The 14,450-nt window shown below is 47.2% G+C and overlaps 1 protein-coding gene across 16 annotated transcripts in view; it reads right to left on the bottom strand.

Annotated features, from left to right (window-relative positions):
• FBRSL1 (fibrosin like 1) overlaps positions 1-14,450 on the bottom strand; it is an 863,567-nt gene that overhangs the window by 622,619 nt on the left and 226,498 nt on the right. For all 16 annotated transcript variants that reach the window (XM_066609681.1, XM_066609673.1, XM_066609675.1 and 13 more), the window contains exon 2: positions 8,586-8,786. In XM_066609681.1, coding sequence (XP_066465778.1) covers positions 8,586-8,786 — 201 coding nt within the window. The remainder of the gene's footprint in view (positions 1-8,585; positions 8,787-14,450) is intronic.

The following is a 14,450-nucleotide window of genomic DNA, read 5'->3' as shown; positions in this document are numbered from 1 at the left end:
AGCCTTCTCCTACAAAACTAGTCGGCCATTAAATGTTAACTTCTTATTTGTTGTTTTGCTTTTCCTATTATCGGAGACCAAGGTGACACCACCTTGAAAAAATTCACCTTCTCCCTCCAGCAGCTCATTGCCCACTTGCTCTGCTGCTTCCCCCCCCCCCAGCTCTCCCCATATTAAAACCTTATTGGTTCCCTGCTGTATCATAACACCACCTAATTGGCTCTCGGAACAATCAGTCTCATTGGTCAGTTCTGAGTTAGGAAAATCCAGTTTTTGTTACATAATGCAATTGTGTTTTTATTTGCTGGTGATTTGGCTGTAACGTGATAGAATAGAGATGTTCTGATGCAGAATTTAATGCAGAATGCAATGAAAGAAACTGGTGCAATTGCTACCCTCTGCACCCTCTTAGCTATGCCACTGACAGGATCACAAGGAGAGTGTCTCTTCCTTCCCCCAATAAAGAAAGAATCTGCATACTAGGGGGGAGCATGGAGAGAAAAAAAGTAGAAAGACTCCCTGTACCACTGAGTTTGCCAATTAAAATCCTAGAAGAGGAGAGAGACCAAGAAGATACAATTACAGCTTTCTGTAAATTACTTTGTGTAATTAAATCTGCTTCCCTAAATTACAAACCATTTAGCTCTGCTTTTATAACAATGTAAGCAATGACCAACAGCCACCTTTTTATAGAGGCTGGGGCCATAAAAGATGTTGGCAACTACCAGTTTTTTTTCTGCCTCTTCATTTCAAAGCCCTCATTGTAATGAAACCCATTCCAAGCTAGGCAGGGGGAGCTGCTCTAAGGGAGAGAATTTTGCAGGAGATCAAGGAATCTGCTCCAGGGCTGAGGCTGTATTTAACCAACCATGGCCAGTCTGGAGGTTGCTACTGATCAATTAATGAGCAGACACAGGAGCTAAAGGTATTCTGCAGACAAGGTTTACTTAAAAAATGGAAGCAAGGGCTTGTAGCTGTGCAGCCATTATTCATTCTCCCATTCAGAAAATTGATGGCTTGCATTTTGAAAGGAGGGGGAGGTAGAAGGGTTGTCCTTGCAGTTCCAAGGAATGTCACAAGGTGAGGGGAAGCCCCTGGGAGTATCAGTTATTTCCATTGCAAATAACTGTCCAAGTATTTGAGGACACATTCCAGAAGATTTTTTGCCATTTTAGCCCAAGTGTTTAGCCCAAATGTACGTATTTTACTTTTCACATTTAACAGGACTCTTTGCTCACAACAGGAGAGGAAACTGAACGCATTCCACATGCGCTGCCTCCGACGCATCCTCAGCATCACCTGGCAGGACAAAGTTCCAAACAACACAGTCCTGGAATGAGCTGGAATCCCTAGCATGTGTGCACTGCTGAAACAGAGACGCCTGCGTTGCCTCAGTCATGTCGTGAGAATGGATGATGGCCGGATCCCAAAGGATCTCCTCTATGGAGAACTCGTGCAAGGAAAGAGCCCTGCAGGTAGACCACAGCTGCGATACAAGGACATCTGCAAGAGGGATCCGAAGGCCTTAGGAGTGGACCTCAACAGGTGGGAAACCCTGGCCTCTGAGCGGCCCACTTGGAGGCAGGCTGTGCAGCATGGCCTTTCCCAGTTTGAAGAGACACTTGGCCAACATTCTGAGGCAAAGAGGCAAAGAAGGAAGGCCCACAGCCAGGGAGACAGACCAGAGACACACTACACTTGCTCCCAGTGTGGAAGGGATTGTTACTCCCAAATCAGCCTTTTCAGCCACACTAGACGCTATGCCAGACCATCCAGAGCACGATACCAAAGTCTTTCGAGACTGAAGGTTGCCAACAAGCACTACCTCCCATGACATGGGACATAGGAGAGTCAAGGGCTGCGTGAAACAGTGCTATAGGAGATTCAGGACCAAATCCTACACAATTTTCCAGTGCCGGAGCAGCTGTGCCAATGGGGCATACATTGCACTGCCCCTAGACTCAGACACAACTAAGTTTAACACCAGAGGAACCTTTACCTTTTTTAGCTGTGACCTGGTTTCAATCTGCAAATCTTCCCCTTCCCTCCCTCTGCTGTCTCCATCACAGCAGGGTCAGATAAAACCACTGAGGGCAGAGGCCTCTCTTTTAGTTCTGCATAAGGCTCCATGCACGCTGACAGCACATGCAAGCCATCCACCTACAGAACATTAACCCTGACTAAGGCTGGGGAGCATGCCTGAGCTTGGAGCCCTGCTGTGCAAATTCATCATTTCCACTTCCTCCCTCAGACATCCACACACACACTTGTGCACAATTTCCTCTCTTAACTGCCAAGAGACCACTCGGCTACAGCTGTGCCTAGAAGAAGGGGCTGCTTAGCGAACAAAATACTCTTTTTAGCACCGGGACCCACTTTTTAGAATGACAATCTGCCAGGACCCACCAGAAGTGACGTCATTAATCTGGAAGTGATGTCATGGCCAGAAGTGACATCATCAATTTAAGATTCAAACCTAATCCACCGTCAACCAAAGACCCATTACATAGCGTGTTCCTGCTGTTATTTTGCACAGCTTAGAATTCAAACATTCCAGCTCAGAAATTAAAGCAAAACACAGACTTGGATCCTTCTCTAACCACACAGCCCTCCCCCCTTTCCAATGTCCCATCTTCTCCTCCGCCTCTCTCCCACTGACAGCCCACCCTGCCCTGCAGCTCTGTACCCTGTGTTTTCAGCTTCAATGGTGGCTGAACGAGGTACTGCTACATGACCTACCTGAAATTGGCTCACAATCCCCCTAGTGCAGGGCTTTTCAAACTGGAGCGTCACGAAGCCCCAGCCTTTGGGCCCTGGCCTGTTTCTGCTTAAGGGGCTGGGGCAGCCAAGAGGCAGGGAGGAGGCAGCAGCATGATCCCCAGGATCGTGGCCTGCGCAGGGAGCCCTGCACGACCTTCTGCAAGTCTCCCAGCAGCTTTGAAAGCGAAAGCGGAGCGTGATCACTTTCACTTCTGAAGCTGCGGGGAGCCCTGCAGAAGGTCGTGCAGGGCTCCCCGCACCCCCAGGAGGCTGCAGGAGGCTTGGGTAAGTAGACCCAAGCCCCTGCAGCCCCCCAGAGTGGCACAATCCTGGGGATTGCGCCACTGCCTTCCCCCACGCCCACTGCCTCCCCCCACCCCCGCAAGAACTTAGAGTGGCTCAAACTCTCCCTGAGAGTTTGAAAACCACTGCCCTAGTGGGCACCAATCTATAGTTTGAGAAATGCTGCACCAGGCCAAAGATTCTCAAACAGTGGGTTGCAACCCAATCAACCCTTAAAAAAGATGCAGCCAAACTGGAGCAGGTTCAGTGGAGAGCAATGAGGATGATCAGGGGGCTGGAGGACAAGCCCTACAAGGAAAGGTTGAGGGAACTGGGCAGGTTCAGCCTGGAGAAGAGAAGGCTGAGAGGGGATATGAATGCTCTCTTCAGATACTTACAGGGCTGTCATATGGAAGAAGGGAATTATTTATTCTCAGCTGTCTCTGAAAGCAGAACTAGAACCAAAGGGTACAAACCGCAAGAGAGGAGATTTCAATTAGACATCAGGAAAAAATTCCTGACAGTCAGGGCAGGGCAGGACCAATGGAACAGATTGTCAAGGGAGGTGGTGGACTCTCCCTCACTGGAGATATTCAAGCAGAGGCTCGACAAGCACCTGTTGGAGATGCTCTAAGAGGATCTCCTCCCTAATGCAGGGGGTTGGACTAGATGACCTATTAGGCCCCTTCCAACTCTTTGATTCTATAACCCAATTTTTGGTGGGCCATGTGCCGGTGTTATACAGAAAGCCACAAGGCATTTCGTGGTACGACAGAGTCGCCATGACCAACAAAGTGGGTCACGGCAGTATAAAGATTGGGAAGCACTGCACAAGCCCAGATGTGCGCCGGGGAAGAGCAGAACCTCCTCAAGGAAAAGACCACTTGCCGCCCTCGTAGGCACTTCGCTTTGCCCAAGTGGTCTAAATATTTTGAAGCCCCTGCCACAATTTCCCTACACAAATGTCCATGTGAGGATACACCAAATATTTAGCAAGCCAAACCCTATTTATTTTTATAGTGTCCCCCTTCTTTTTTTCTTGGTCATGCCACAGAGCTGTGTGACAGGCTGACAATCAGATGCTTTAACACACCAGGATAAGCTCCGTTGAAGTAACAGGGTCTGTCCCCGGCTGTTTTCTTGCACCCCCTCCCCTGCTGTCACTGCCATGCTGTGCCCGACAGATTCCTGAAACTCAGTATTCTGCTGTCAGCATCAAAATGACTCTCCGAGTCTTAAAGCAGATTTTTAAATTAGTTCCTGACAGTGCAAACAGATTGCTATTGATTGAAATGAGCCTTATTTTAGTTCTTTAGACGAGCCACCCTAATGACTAAATACTGTATTGCCCATTTCAACACTTTGTGCTGGGACTCCCCAGTGGTTTCTTCAGCATCTGTGATATCTCTGCACTTCCCAATAACTAAGAGAGAAAAAGAGAGAAAAGGAAAGGGGCCATTTGTAGCTTCGGAGCCTGCCAGTTTTCAGGCTGAGCAGAGAACTATCAGTGAAGACTGTCTCCCACCACCACTCACTAAGGATCCTTTCTTGGGCATCTTCTTGAACTCTTTGCCTCCAAAGAGGGCAGTACATTTTCTGGATCCCAAGTGGTCACCTTTGGGCTTTCTCAAACCAAGGCCCAACAGCATTCAGCTATCCCTAAATAAAATCTCCCTGCAAGCAGAAAGGCTGCCACCAGGGAAAAAACTTCTAATGCAGGCTATTCCCTGATGTGCCTGCCTCTTAACAACAACCACCACAACAAAAAGTGGTTTACAAATATTCTAAATAATAATGGATTAATCAGTGTTTCTCAAACTGTGGGTCGGGACCCACTAGGTGTGTTGCAAGCCAATTTCAGGTGGGTCCCCATTCATTTCAATATTTTATTTTTAATATATTAGGCTTCATGCTACCCTGGTAAGTGACTACATTTGGGGAAATGTCACAGATCTGTACGTTTAATCTGTACGTTTAACATTTACTATGAAGATGCTTTTAATAATGATAGTAAATGAACTTACTCCTGGGTAAGTGGGGGTAGGATTGCAGCCTAGGATTTTAAAAATTTTCTTGCCTGATGATGTCACTTCCGGTCACTTCTGGTGGGTGAAGTGTCACATCACTTCTGGTGGGTCCTGACAAATTCTCATTCCAAAAAGTGGGTCCCAGTGGTAAAGGAGTGGGAACCACTGCATTAAATAGTTGGATGCACTGCCCTTTTCATAGAACCCAAAATCTGCCAAGGTGAGGCAACAGCCTTGCTATGCACACTTCTAGGGCTGACCCTGTGTAGCTGCAGCTGTCATAGGTCATCACAGGCTACTCTTTTCATGCAAATGCAACCACAGGAAGAGCTGGAATGCATTCATAAGGAATTTTTTTAAAAATCATCTTAACTGGCTATAATGTTTATTATGGCTACAAGAGTTTTGCAAAAAATATATTGAACCGAACTCTCTCCCCACCACCTTTGGATCATGAAAAGAGCTTAAGAACCCCTGCTAGTTCAGTGGCTAATGGGCATTTGATGTAAGGAGGGACCATAATTAGGATTCTTTCTACCTGAAGTAACTGACAGAGCTTGCACTATGCATTAACCTTTGTCCCAAAGAAGCAAAATCAGAATCAACTCTGCATCCAACAGCCTGCTGGAAAGCAACTGCCCATATGACTAGTCACAATGATGACCTACTGCTTGCTTCCACGTTCAGAGGGAACATGTTTCAAAATCCCAAGAGAACAGTATCAGGACAAAGGTGTGCCTTCATCTTCTGATGATGGGGTATTCAGAGGCATCTAGTGGACCCCTTTGGGAAACAGGAAGCTGGGCTAGGGAGGCCTTTGGCCTGATCCAGCAGGGCTCTTCTGATGTCCTTGACGTCTCTCATGTAATCAGTATTCCCTGATTGTCTGAGACAAACAAAGCTGAAACAATAGTGTAGGGACAGTAGAATCTCTTTAAGTTGACCACCCAAGGGACTTGAGGAAATTGATCAACATAAGGAGGTGGTCTACGTACGGGAAAAAAGGCATTTAAATATTATCATGTTTAGCTCCCAGGACAACAAATGCAAGGCCAAGTTATTATTTCAATTGGATTTTTAAAAAGTTTTATTGCAAATATCAATGAGAACTGATCCTCTTGTGACGCTTACTATTTATATCATCTATATCTATATCAAGAGACAGAGAACAAACAGCCCACAATCATTGTTTAAAAAAACCCCTGAAAATTCATAAGCCTAAAAAAGTGCTCCAGAAGGATCTCTCCAAACCGGGACAAGAGGCAGCAAAATAGCAGTTATATTTCAATATAAGTGTAAAGTAATGCACTGGTGATGGGAACCAAAGTGAAAGGACGTGAAGCAGCTTCACTATGCACAAGCAACCTCATGTCCCTCACAACTTGGTACATGTCCAGGTACAATCGGCAGCCGGCGCAGGTCTGTTGGCTAAGTGCAGCGTGCCCACCTATAAAAACCCTTTTGCACACGCACTAGCAGGCGTAGGGGAAGGATTGTCGTGTGGCTTCTTGCTTTTCCAAGATGGGACAAACCAGACAAAACACAGGCCCACAGTATCGCGTTCAGTGGGCAACTTACGGAGGGTTAATTAATACTCTGTGCAATGGTCAAAGTGATCAAGATACAACATACAGAGGTGGTCAATACAGAGAGGTTGGTCTCCCATAGTGTATATGCAGTGTCTGTCCATACTGTGAAAATTAGGTCAACTTAAGGAGGTGGTCAATACAGAGAGGTGGTCAACTTTGGAGGTTCTACTGTATTTGGGGAGGGAGCGCACTTATCCTGCAATCAATTTTATGGCTTTCTAGCTGTTGTCCTATGTTCTTTGTGGGGGGGGGGGAAGAGAGAGTTTAAAGATATTGCATTGTGATGGAATTATCTTTTCATGATTTATTAGGTTTACTGTCTTGGAGTGCAAGCAAAAGGCAGTCTATACATGCTGAAATTTTTTTTAAAATTATAATATTTTAGCCAGCGCTGCTAGAAAAATGCAGCGCAAGACACTTTCTGGCTAGATCTGCAACTCAGGATGTTGCTTTCTGAAAGCATCTGTCACACAGCCAACAGCCTCTGGTGCCACCAGCTTGCTGCATGCCCCCTCCATGCCTATTCTCCCAGCTGCAGGCTTGTGGTCGTTGATCACCCAGGAACAGCAAGCGAAGAGGAAGCATTCACTACCAGCTATACAAGCACAATGACAACCATGGAGCTATCAAGCTGATGACTGAGCACCAAGTTCCACCCCCCCCCCCACCAATGCCCCAGATGAGGAGCTGTAAGTGATAAATGGCCTGCCACCCCCCTGGTGCCTTTCCCTCTTCACCTCCTTAGCTCTGAACAAACATGTTAGTTCAAGCAAAGGCCACTGGAGCTGCCCCCATTGTGCCTGACTGGCAGGCTAGACTGCTGGAGTTTGTTAATGTATTGTCAAGTTGTGAATGCCGGGGGAAGACGATGGCTGGAGGCAAGGAGAGAAAGAGAGAGGAACAGCCCAAATCTTTATGCTCCTCACATTTTCTGACACTCCTCGCCTCTCCCGATTTCACAGCCCCCAAACTCACCGCCTGGCATCATGCAGGAGGAGCTGAATCATGGGAAGCATACTCAGACCCTGCTCATCAGCCCCCATGTGCAGTGACAGCCCTGCCGTTCTTCCGCCAACTGAGTCAGATCACAGCCTACGTAACACCAGAATTTGTCCCACAGAAAGGAGAGAGTCATCTCCTTCTTTTAAGGCTGCCCAGTTCCCTTGCTGTACTCCTCACTTTTAGATTAAGTGAGTGGGTGACCAGGGGCCCTGGCAGGTCCACAGAATCCGACCCTCGCAACATGTGTGAGCAGCTGCACCTCTCATTGCAAGGCCCCCCTCTAAGTGCACACACTGTGGCTGGTGCTGGGAGTCAGCTTCAACTCACACCACACAGCTTCTGTATGGTCGCTTCTCAATTTTTAAAAATATTCTTTTTCTGCTAAACTTCAGAGGTCTCCGCAGACGTCTACCCCAAGCAAACCAGGCAGCCCCAGGAGGACCTCTGGCTTCCAGAGCTCCGTCCCCTTCCTTTCTTCACTGCGCCACCTCCCACCCAATTCTCTCCAAGGATTTGAATCACCTTTGTTGCCTTGGCAACTGCCTGCCATGTTCTGGATCCCCACAGCCATTTGGTATTCCAGAAACCTCCAGTTTGGGAGTCTGGAAGTCCAACACCTGCCACAAACCTTGCCAATAAAACGTCAAGTGCCGACAATAACCAAGACGTCGGGTTCCAAACAGATTGAGACGCATGTGAAATTAAACCAGCAGACAGATGAGACCACAAACATGAAACAGCTCCATCTTTCATCTTCTTCCACATGCATACTCAAAAGGAGAGGAGGGTTCATGGCTTTTCTCTGCGGGACTCACCCACAAAAAGATTTGATTCGCCTGCACTTGTTCTCCCTCGCATCCAGGGCGAGGCAAAACACAACACTTTAATAAACGCAGTAAGGGTAGGAAATAAAACACTGGCCTACCCGCTTGTGGGTTTTCAAGGGGAGTTTCTTCTTCACCCTCTCTTTGCCTCGGTCCATCTCTCTCCCCGAACTCCCAGTGTCATTATTATGGCCGTTTTCGCTGGGCTCAGCTGACACACAGTTCTCAGATTCTCGTGGTTTCTTTCCCGGGTGCCTCTCCCATTTTTCCTTTCTCTCCTGAGGCTTCAATGACATGTCCTTCTGCAAAGGAATAAAAACAAACCTTTAATAAGAGAGACCTGGAAAGTTCTGGAAGAATCCAAAGTAGCGTCATTTACAGAGTCAAGTCCCAACATCCTGTGTCACACTTTGCCAACATCCACTGCTCTTTTGCAAGGCTAAGGACCCAAATTAAGATGCATGATTGTCAGGATGGCTCAGTTCTTGGCTGCTCCCATTGAGTTACATGAGATAAAACAGGCTATGAATTGGGAAACAGTGGGTAGGGGGTGAGGAAGCATAAAACTATACCAGTGATTTTCAGACCATGTGCCTCAGTGCATTGGTGTACTGTGAATGGTCCACAGATGTGAAAGTTTAGGGTCATTTATTATAGATTCATAGAGTTGGAAGGGATCCACAAGGTCATCTAATCAACCCCTGCCTTGCTTTCTAGGGGAAAGGCTCCATTTGGGGTGCCAAGGAGGTTCTTACTCATTGGGAGAGTCACCAATGAAATCAACCTAGCATAGGACCTTCTCAGTCACTTCTCTGGATCAAAGCCCACTGGATTAGGCCAAAGGCTCATCTAGTCCAGCTTCCTGTATCTCACAGCAGCTCACCACATGCCTCAGGATCACACGAGTTCACTAGTACTTGCATCTCACTGCCACTCCCCTGCATCTGGCATTCCATATAGCCTCACACACCCCAACAAAGACACAGGACTGCACTTAACTTGGGCCACTTTTTTAAAAACGTGAACAATTTTTAAAGCATGAAACCTACTAAACATACCTTCTCTCCTCGCCATTCCCTCGTCACCTTCCCTCCCAAGGGAACTCCACTAGCTAACATTAAAGCAGGCTACATATTTAAAGTAGGCTACTCTGCAGTGACATGGTAGAGCCCATATAGTGCACGCCCAAGGTCGCAGGTTCAAACTCTGGCATCTCCAATTAACCCAGCTATTAAAGGGGAGTAGACCGCACTGGACTGGGTCTCATTTGGTAATAATAATAATAATAATAATAATAATAATAATAAAACTTTATTTTTATCCCGCCCTTCTCCCAAAAAGGGACCCAGGGCAGCTAACAACATATAAAACAAATTAAAACATAATTTCACAGATAAAAACATATTAAAAAACACATTAGCAGAACCCATAAAAACAGTAGTCAGAAGAGTCAGAATAAAAGAGCATAAAACAGCAGTTCTTAGAGGAATCGGGCCTGTAAAAAGCAATTAAAGATATATAAAAGATGTTAAAAAGGCCATAACGTCAGAAGGCTTGGTTAAACAACAAGGTCTTCAGGCCTCGCCGAAAGGACTCAAGAGAGGGAGCCATTCTCAAGTCAAGGGGAAGGGAGTTCCACAACGTTGGTGCCACTACTGAGAAGGCCCTATTTCTTGCCGCCGCCCCACGTACCTCCTTAGGCGGCGGCACTTGTAAAAAGGCCTTCTCTGATGACCTGAGAGGATGAGCCGGATTGTACGGGAGTAGGCGATCTCTAAGATAACCTGGCCCAGAGCAGTATAGGGCTTTAAAGGTCAAAACCAGCACCTTGAATTGGGCCCGGAAACGAATGGGCAGCCAATGTAGCCCCCGGAGAAGCGGGCTGACAGAGTCAAACCGCCTAGCTCCAGTGACCACATGGGCCGCCGCATTCTGCACTAATTGCAGTTTCCGAACCGTCTTCAGGGGCAGCCCCACATAAAGCGTGTTACAATAATCTAACCTCGATGTCACCGTAGCATGGATCACCGTGGCCAGGTCTGCACGATCCAAGTACGGACGCAGCTGGCGCACCAGCCGAAGCTGAGCAAAGGCACCCCTAGCCACAGCTGCCACCTGGGAATCCAGGAGCAGTTGCGAGTCCAGGTGGACCCCCAAGCTGCGGACCTGCTCCTTCAGAGGGAGTGCAACCCCATTCAGAGCAAGCTGATAATCCAGCACCTGAATCGAGGATTTCCGAACCAGGAGAGCCTCTGTCTTAGGTACAAGGCAGCTGCACTGGGTGACTGTGTGGACGACAGTCTTGACAAGCCCTGCCTTGCTTTCTAGGGGGAAGGCTCCATTTGGGGTGTCAAGGAGGTTCATACTCTTTGGGAGAGTCACCGCTGCAAACAACCTAGCGCATTAATGTATTCGGTTTTCAAAACAGCACCTGCCGCATGAACCTTTGTCTGCATCTCTCAATCACTGCAAAGACCAAAACATTCAAGAAACATATTGTGAGCTGCTCACACAGGGCCTATTGCGATGTGCGGCAGAAGGGGCAGCTGGCACGCAGTGGTATGTTATTGGTTTGTCAGGACATTTCCTTTTGGAGGCCGCATCCAAGTCGGAAATTGCAATATGTAAATGTGCACCTTAAACAGCACATATGAGAGAGAAAGGAAAACGACCACAGGTCAGAACCAACTGCAGCCTAACAATAAAAACACATTCGAGGACTGTAAACGCACAGCTTGACTTGGAGAGTTGCAGGCCAATCGGCTCTCGCAAGTCTCACTCTCGACCCAGGCTTAACTTCTGCTCTAATCCCATACACTTGCACAGCATACTGAGACTGTGGAGGAGGAGGGGCACCTCCAAAACTCTGTGTAAGCCATTGCTGGCTGTGCAGTGAAAACAACTGTGGTCAGACCACAGTGAATTTAACAGATGTTTTCCTTCTCCAGAGGCCAACCCGTGAAAAAAATGCGCCCCCCCCCCACAGGGGAAGGATCAGATATGAAGCCTGAAGTTGCACAGCTGTCCCCCTTTCCAGGAGTTCTGTATCGCAAGATGTATTTGCTTTTGTACAATGTTTCCTGAGATAAAAGGGATTGGTTCCTAGGCCAAAGGATGCAGCTTCTCTCTCACTAAAATTAAGTGTTGAGAGAGTTAGAACAAACAAAAGAAAATATTTCTTGACCCAGTGTGTCATTGGACTGTGGAACTCCTTGCTACAGGATATGGTGACGGTGCCTGGCCTAGATGTCTTTTAAAGGGGACTGGATAGATTTACAGAAGAAAAGTCCATCACAGGTGACAAACCGTGATGGGTATGTGCAAGCTCCTAGTTTTAGAGGTAGGCTAACTCAGAATGCCAGATGCAAGGGAGTGTCAACAGGATGCAAGTCTTTTGTTGCCTTGAGCACTCCCAGAGGCATCTGGTGGGCCACTGTAAGATACAGGAAGCTGAACTAAATGGCCCTCTGCCCTGATCCTGTGGGGGTTTTTCTTATGTTCCCTCTCTGGCTGACAATGATTTAATCTGAACCAAAACAAAGAACCTTTTAAAAGAAAGCAAAGCTTCACCTGGAAAAAGCTTTTCCTTTGCACCTAAACTTAATAAATAGACTCCATATCTATTATGGTGACTGCAAGAGAAATCTTTAAAGAAATCCTCAGTTTTACAAGTCCTTCCCAACAGATGCCTGTGGGTTTTTGCATGTGTGTTTTTAAGGCCTGAATATTTGAATACCTGACACATTCCAGATCAGTGGGTGTCTTACCTTGAAAAACAGTGTGACTTATGATCTTACTCAGTCAAGACACCTGGCTCAAGAGAGCTGGATGATTGCCTGATATATATCACCTGACAGCCTTGGGAAAGTGGAGGTGTATGAAGTAGTTCTTGGCTTGTAAGTGTGCCACAGGAAACTTAAAATAAATCTGATGAAAACTGTTCTAAACTGAGTTAGTCCTAGCAGTGCCAGTGGCCAGGATTTTCTGTTAGAGGATGTGGTATGTATTTTGTTTCTGCAAGTTTTTCAATGCATTAGGGCTCTGAAGACATTGTTGAAACACTGGTGCGCTTTTAAGAAGTCCACCAGTGGCGTCTCTTCCCCATCAGAATGCTGAGAAGTTGCACCTGGAAAAATTCTCTCTTTGCTGACTGTTCTCCATGGAGTACCAATGACGAGCTACCAGCACCGCAGGTGGTGCACCAGGCAATGAGAATCCAAATAAAATATGAAGCAGACAAAACACCTGTGCCTTTCGGCGCTAGGACTGCAAAAAACCCCTGCTGTTAGCACCGACAGTACTAAGAGAGAAGAACCAGCTGTCATTACAAGGCAGGCATGTTTCACATCTTCCCCGCCCCCCCCCACACACACAACCCCCATGCTCACCTGGGATAGAGGGACGTTCTTTTCTCTCACACACAACACCAAAACTAGGGGACATCCACTAAAATTGAGTGGTGGGAGGATTAGAACAGCACTCAGGGAAATGGGTTCAGGACTGAGGCCACACTGACATTGTCACAGGGTAGGAAGGGGCTGAAATCTCCAGGACTACCCTCAGTCAGAGTCCTGAGGCTGAGCTGGAACCATGGCCTCCAAGAGGGGTACAAACATATCGGGGGTACAACGTTTCTTTTGGACCCCATTATGATCTAAATAAGCTTTGTACCACAATTTCTTATGATCGTTGAGTTATAATTTCTATGAATTATAAAAACTTTGTAGGCTTGCACAAAATGTAAATGCCAGTCTTCACCCAATATATGCAAACATTTTCAGAACTCCCAGAAAATTTTGCCCCCCCCCCTGGCTTCTGGGCCCCCCTTTTGACCTCAGGCCTGAGTACAACTAATTCCTCTGCAGGTTGAATAGGCAACAGGCGAGCTACCCTGGTGGTGGGGCAGTACCCAGCTGTGCTTTCTGCAGAATTAGGGCTATTTTGAGTGAAGAGAGGAACTAATTAGCACCCCCCTTTCACTTAGTTCCTAAGTGGAACTATTCATTTCGCTAAATCCTCTTAAGAGTACACTTTTAAGTCTCCAAAGAAAATACATGAGATCAATAACAGATCTGATCGCTGCAGGACTCGCAGTCCTTGTACCATCCAGGAAAATTATTCCAAAATATCCACGAACAACAAAATGTAGCATCCCTTTCTAGTACTTAACATCTCCCCAAAACCGCTTCAGAGATGAACAAGAAATGACTGGTGCTGGAACTGAACCCTGGACTGTGCTCTGCAAAAATATCAGGAGTGCCCACTCATAGCAATCAGGCAAAAGATGACTCAATTCCAGGCGCGGGAGAACGGGTGAAGAGCTCCTGTTGGAGCACAGAATATATTCTCTCTTAAAGCAAAATAATGTTCTGGGGAAAGCAGATGACATTTCCCCAGCTCCATTTCCTAGATCCCTCCAGGGAAAAATCTCTTGTAATGCTGCTGCTGAATTTCTTTCCTTCCTTCCCTCCCTCCTGCTCACTCTCTGTACCCAGGTCTCCCAGCGGGCTCTCCGGCTCGCAAGCACCTCACTGCAGGGCGATCGCTCACATCTACTGCGCTGCCTCCTGACAGGTGCTCCGCACCACTATTAAAAACTCCCACAGGTGCTCGCTGTCCATCAGAAAGGAAATGATCCCCCTTTAAGCCATCAGTATTTCCTCTGGTGATGGCACTAAATGCCCGGTGAGTGCGCACAGAATTACTGTCAGTGGAAAGCATGTCAGGGAGCAAGGGAGCTCAGATGATTGAAGGGAAGCTGTGGCGCTGCTCGCAGGTAGATGAAATGAAGCATACCGTGAGACCACAACCACCCTGCTCCTACCCATCTGCAGTGAGGGTGCCGAGAAAGAGATCTTCATTCAAGCAGGCACTGGGAGGCCAAGGCTGCCTGTTTTCTGACAGCCTGATTGTTAGAGGAGGCTCTGGGAAGTTCTTTTCCAAGCAGGGGACTCAGAAATCACCGC

The sequence above is a fragment of the Tiliqua scincoides genome, chromosome 14 (assembly GCF_035046505.1).
Source record: "Tiliqua scincoides isolate rTilSci1 chromosome 14, rTilSci1.hap2, whole genome shotgun sequence".
NCBI lineage: Eukaryota > Metazoa > Chordata > Lepidosauria > Squamata > Scincidae > Tiliqua > Tiliqua scincoides.
This window is presented reverse-complemented; position numbering and strand designations above follow the sequence as displayed.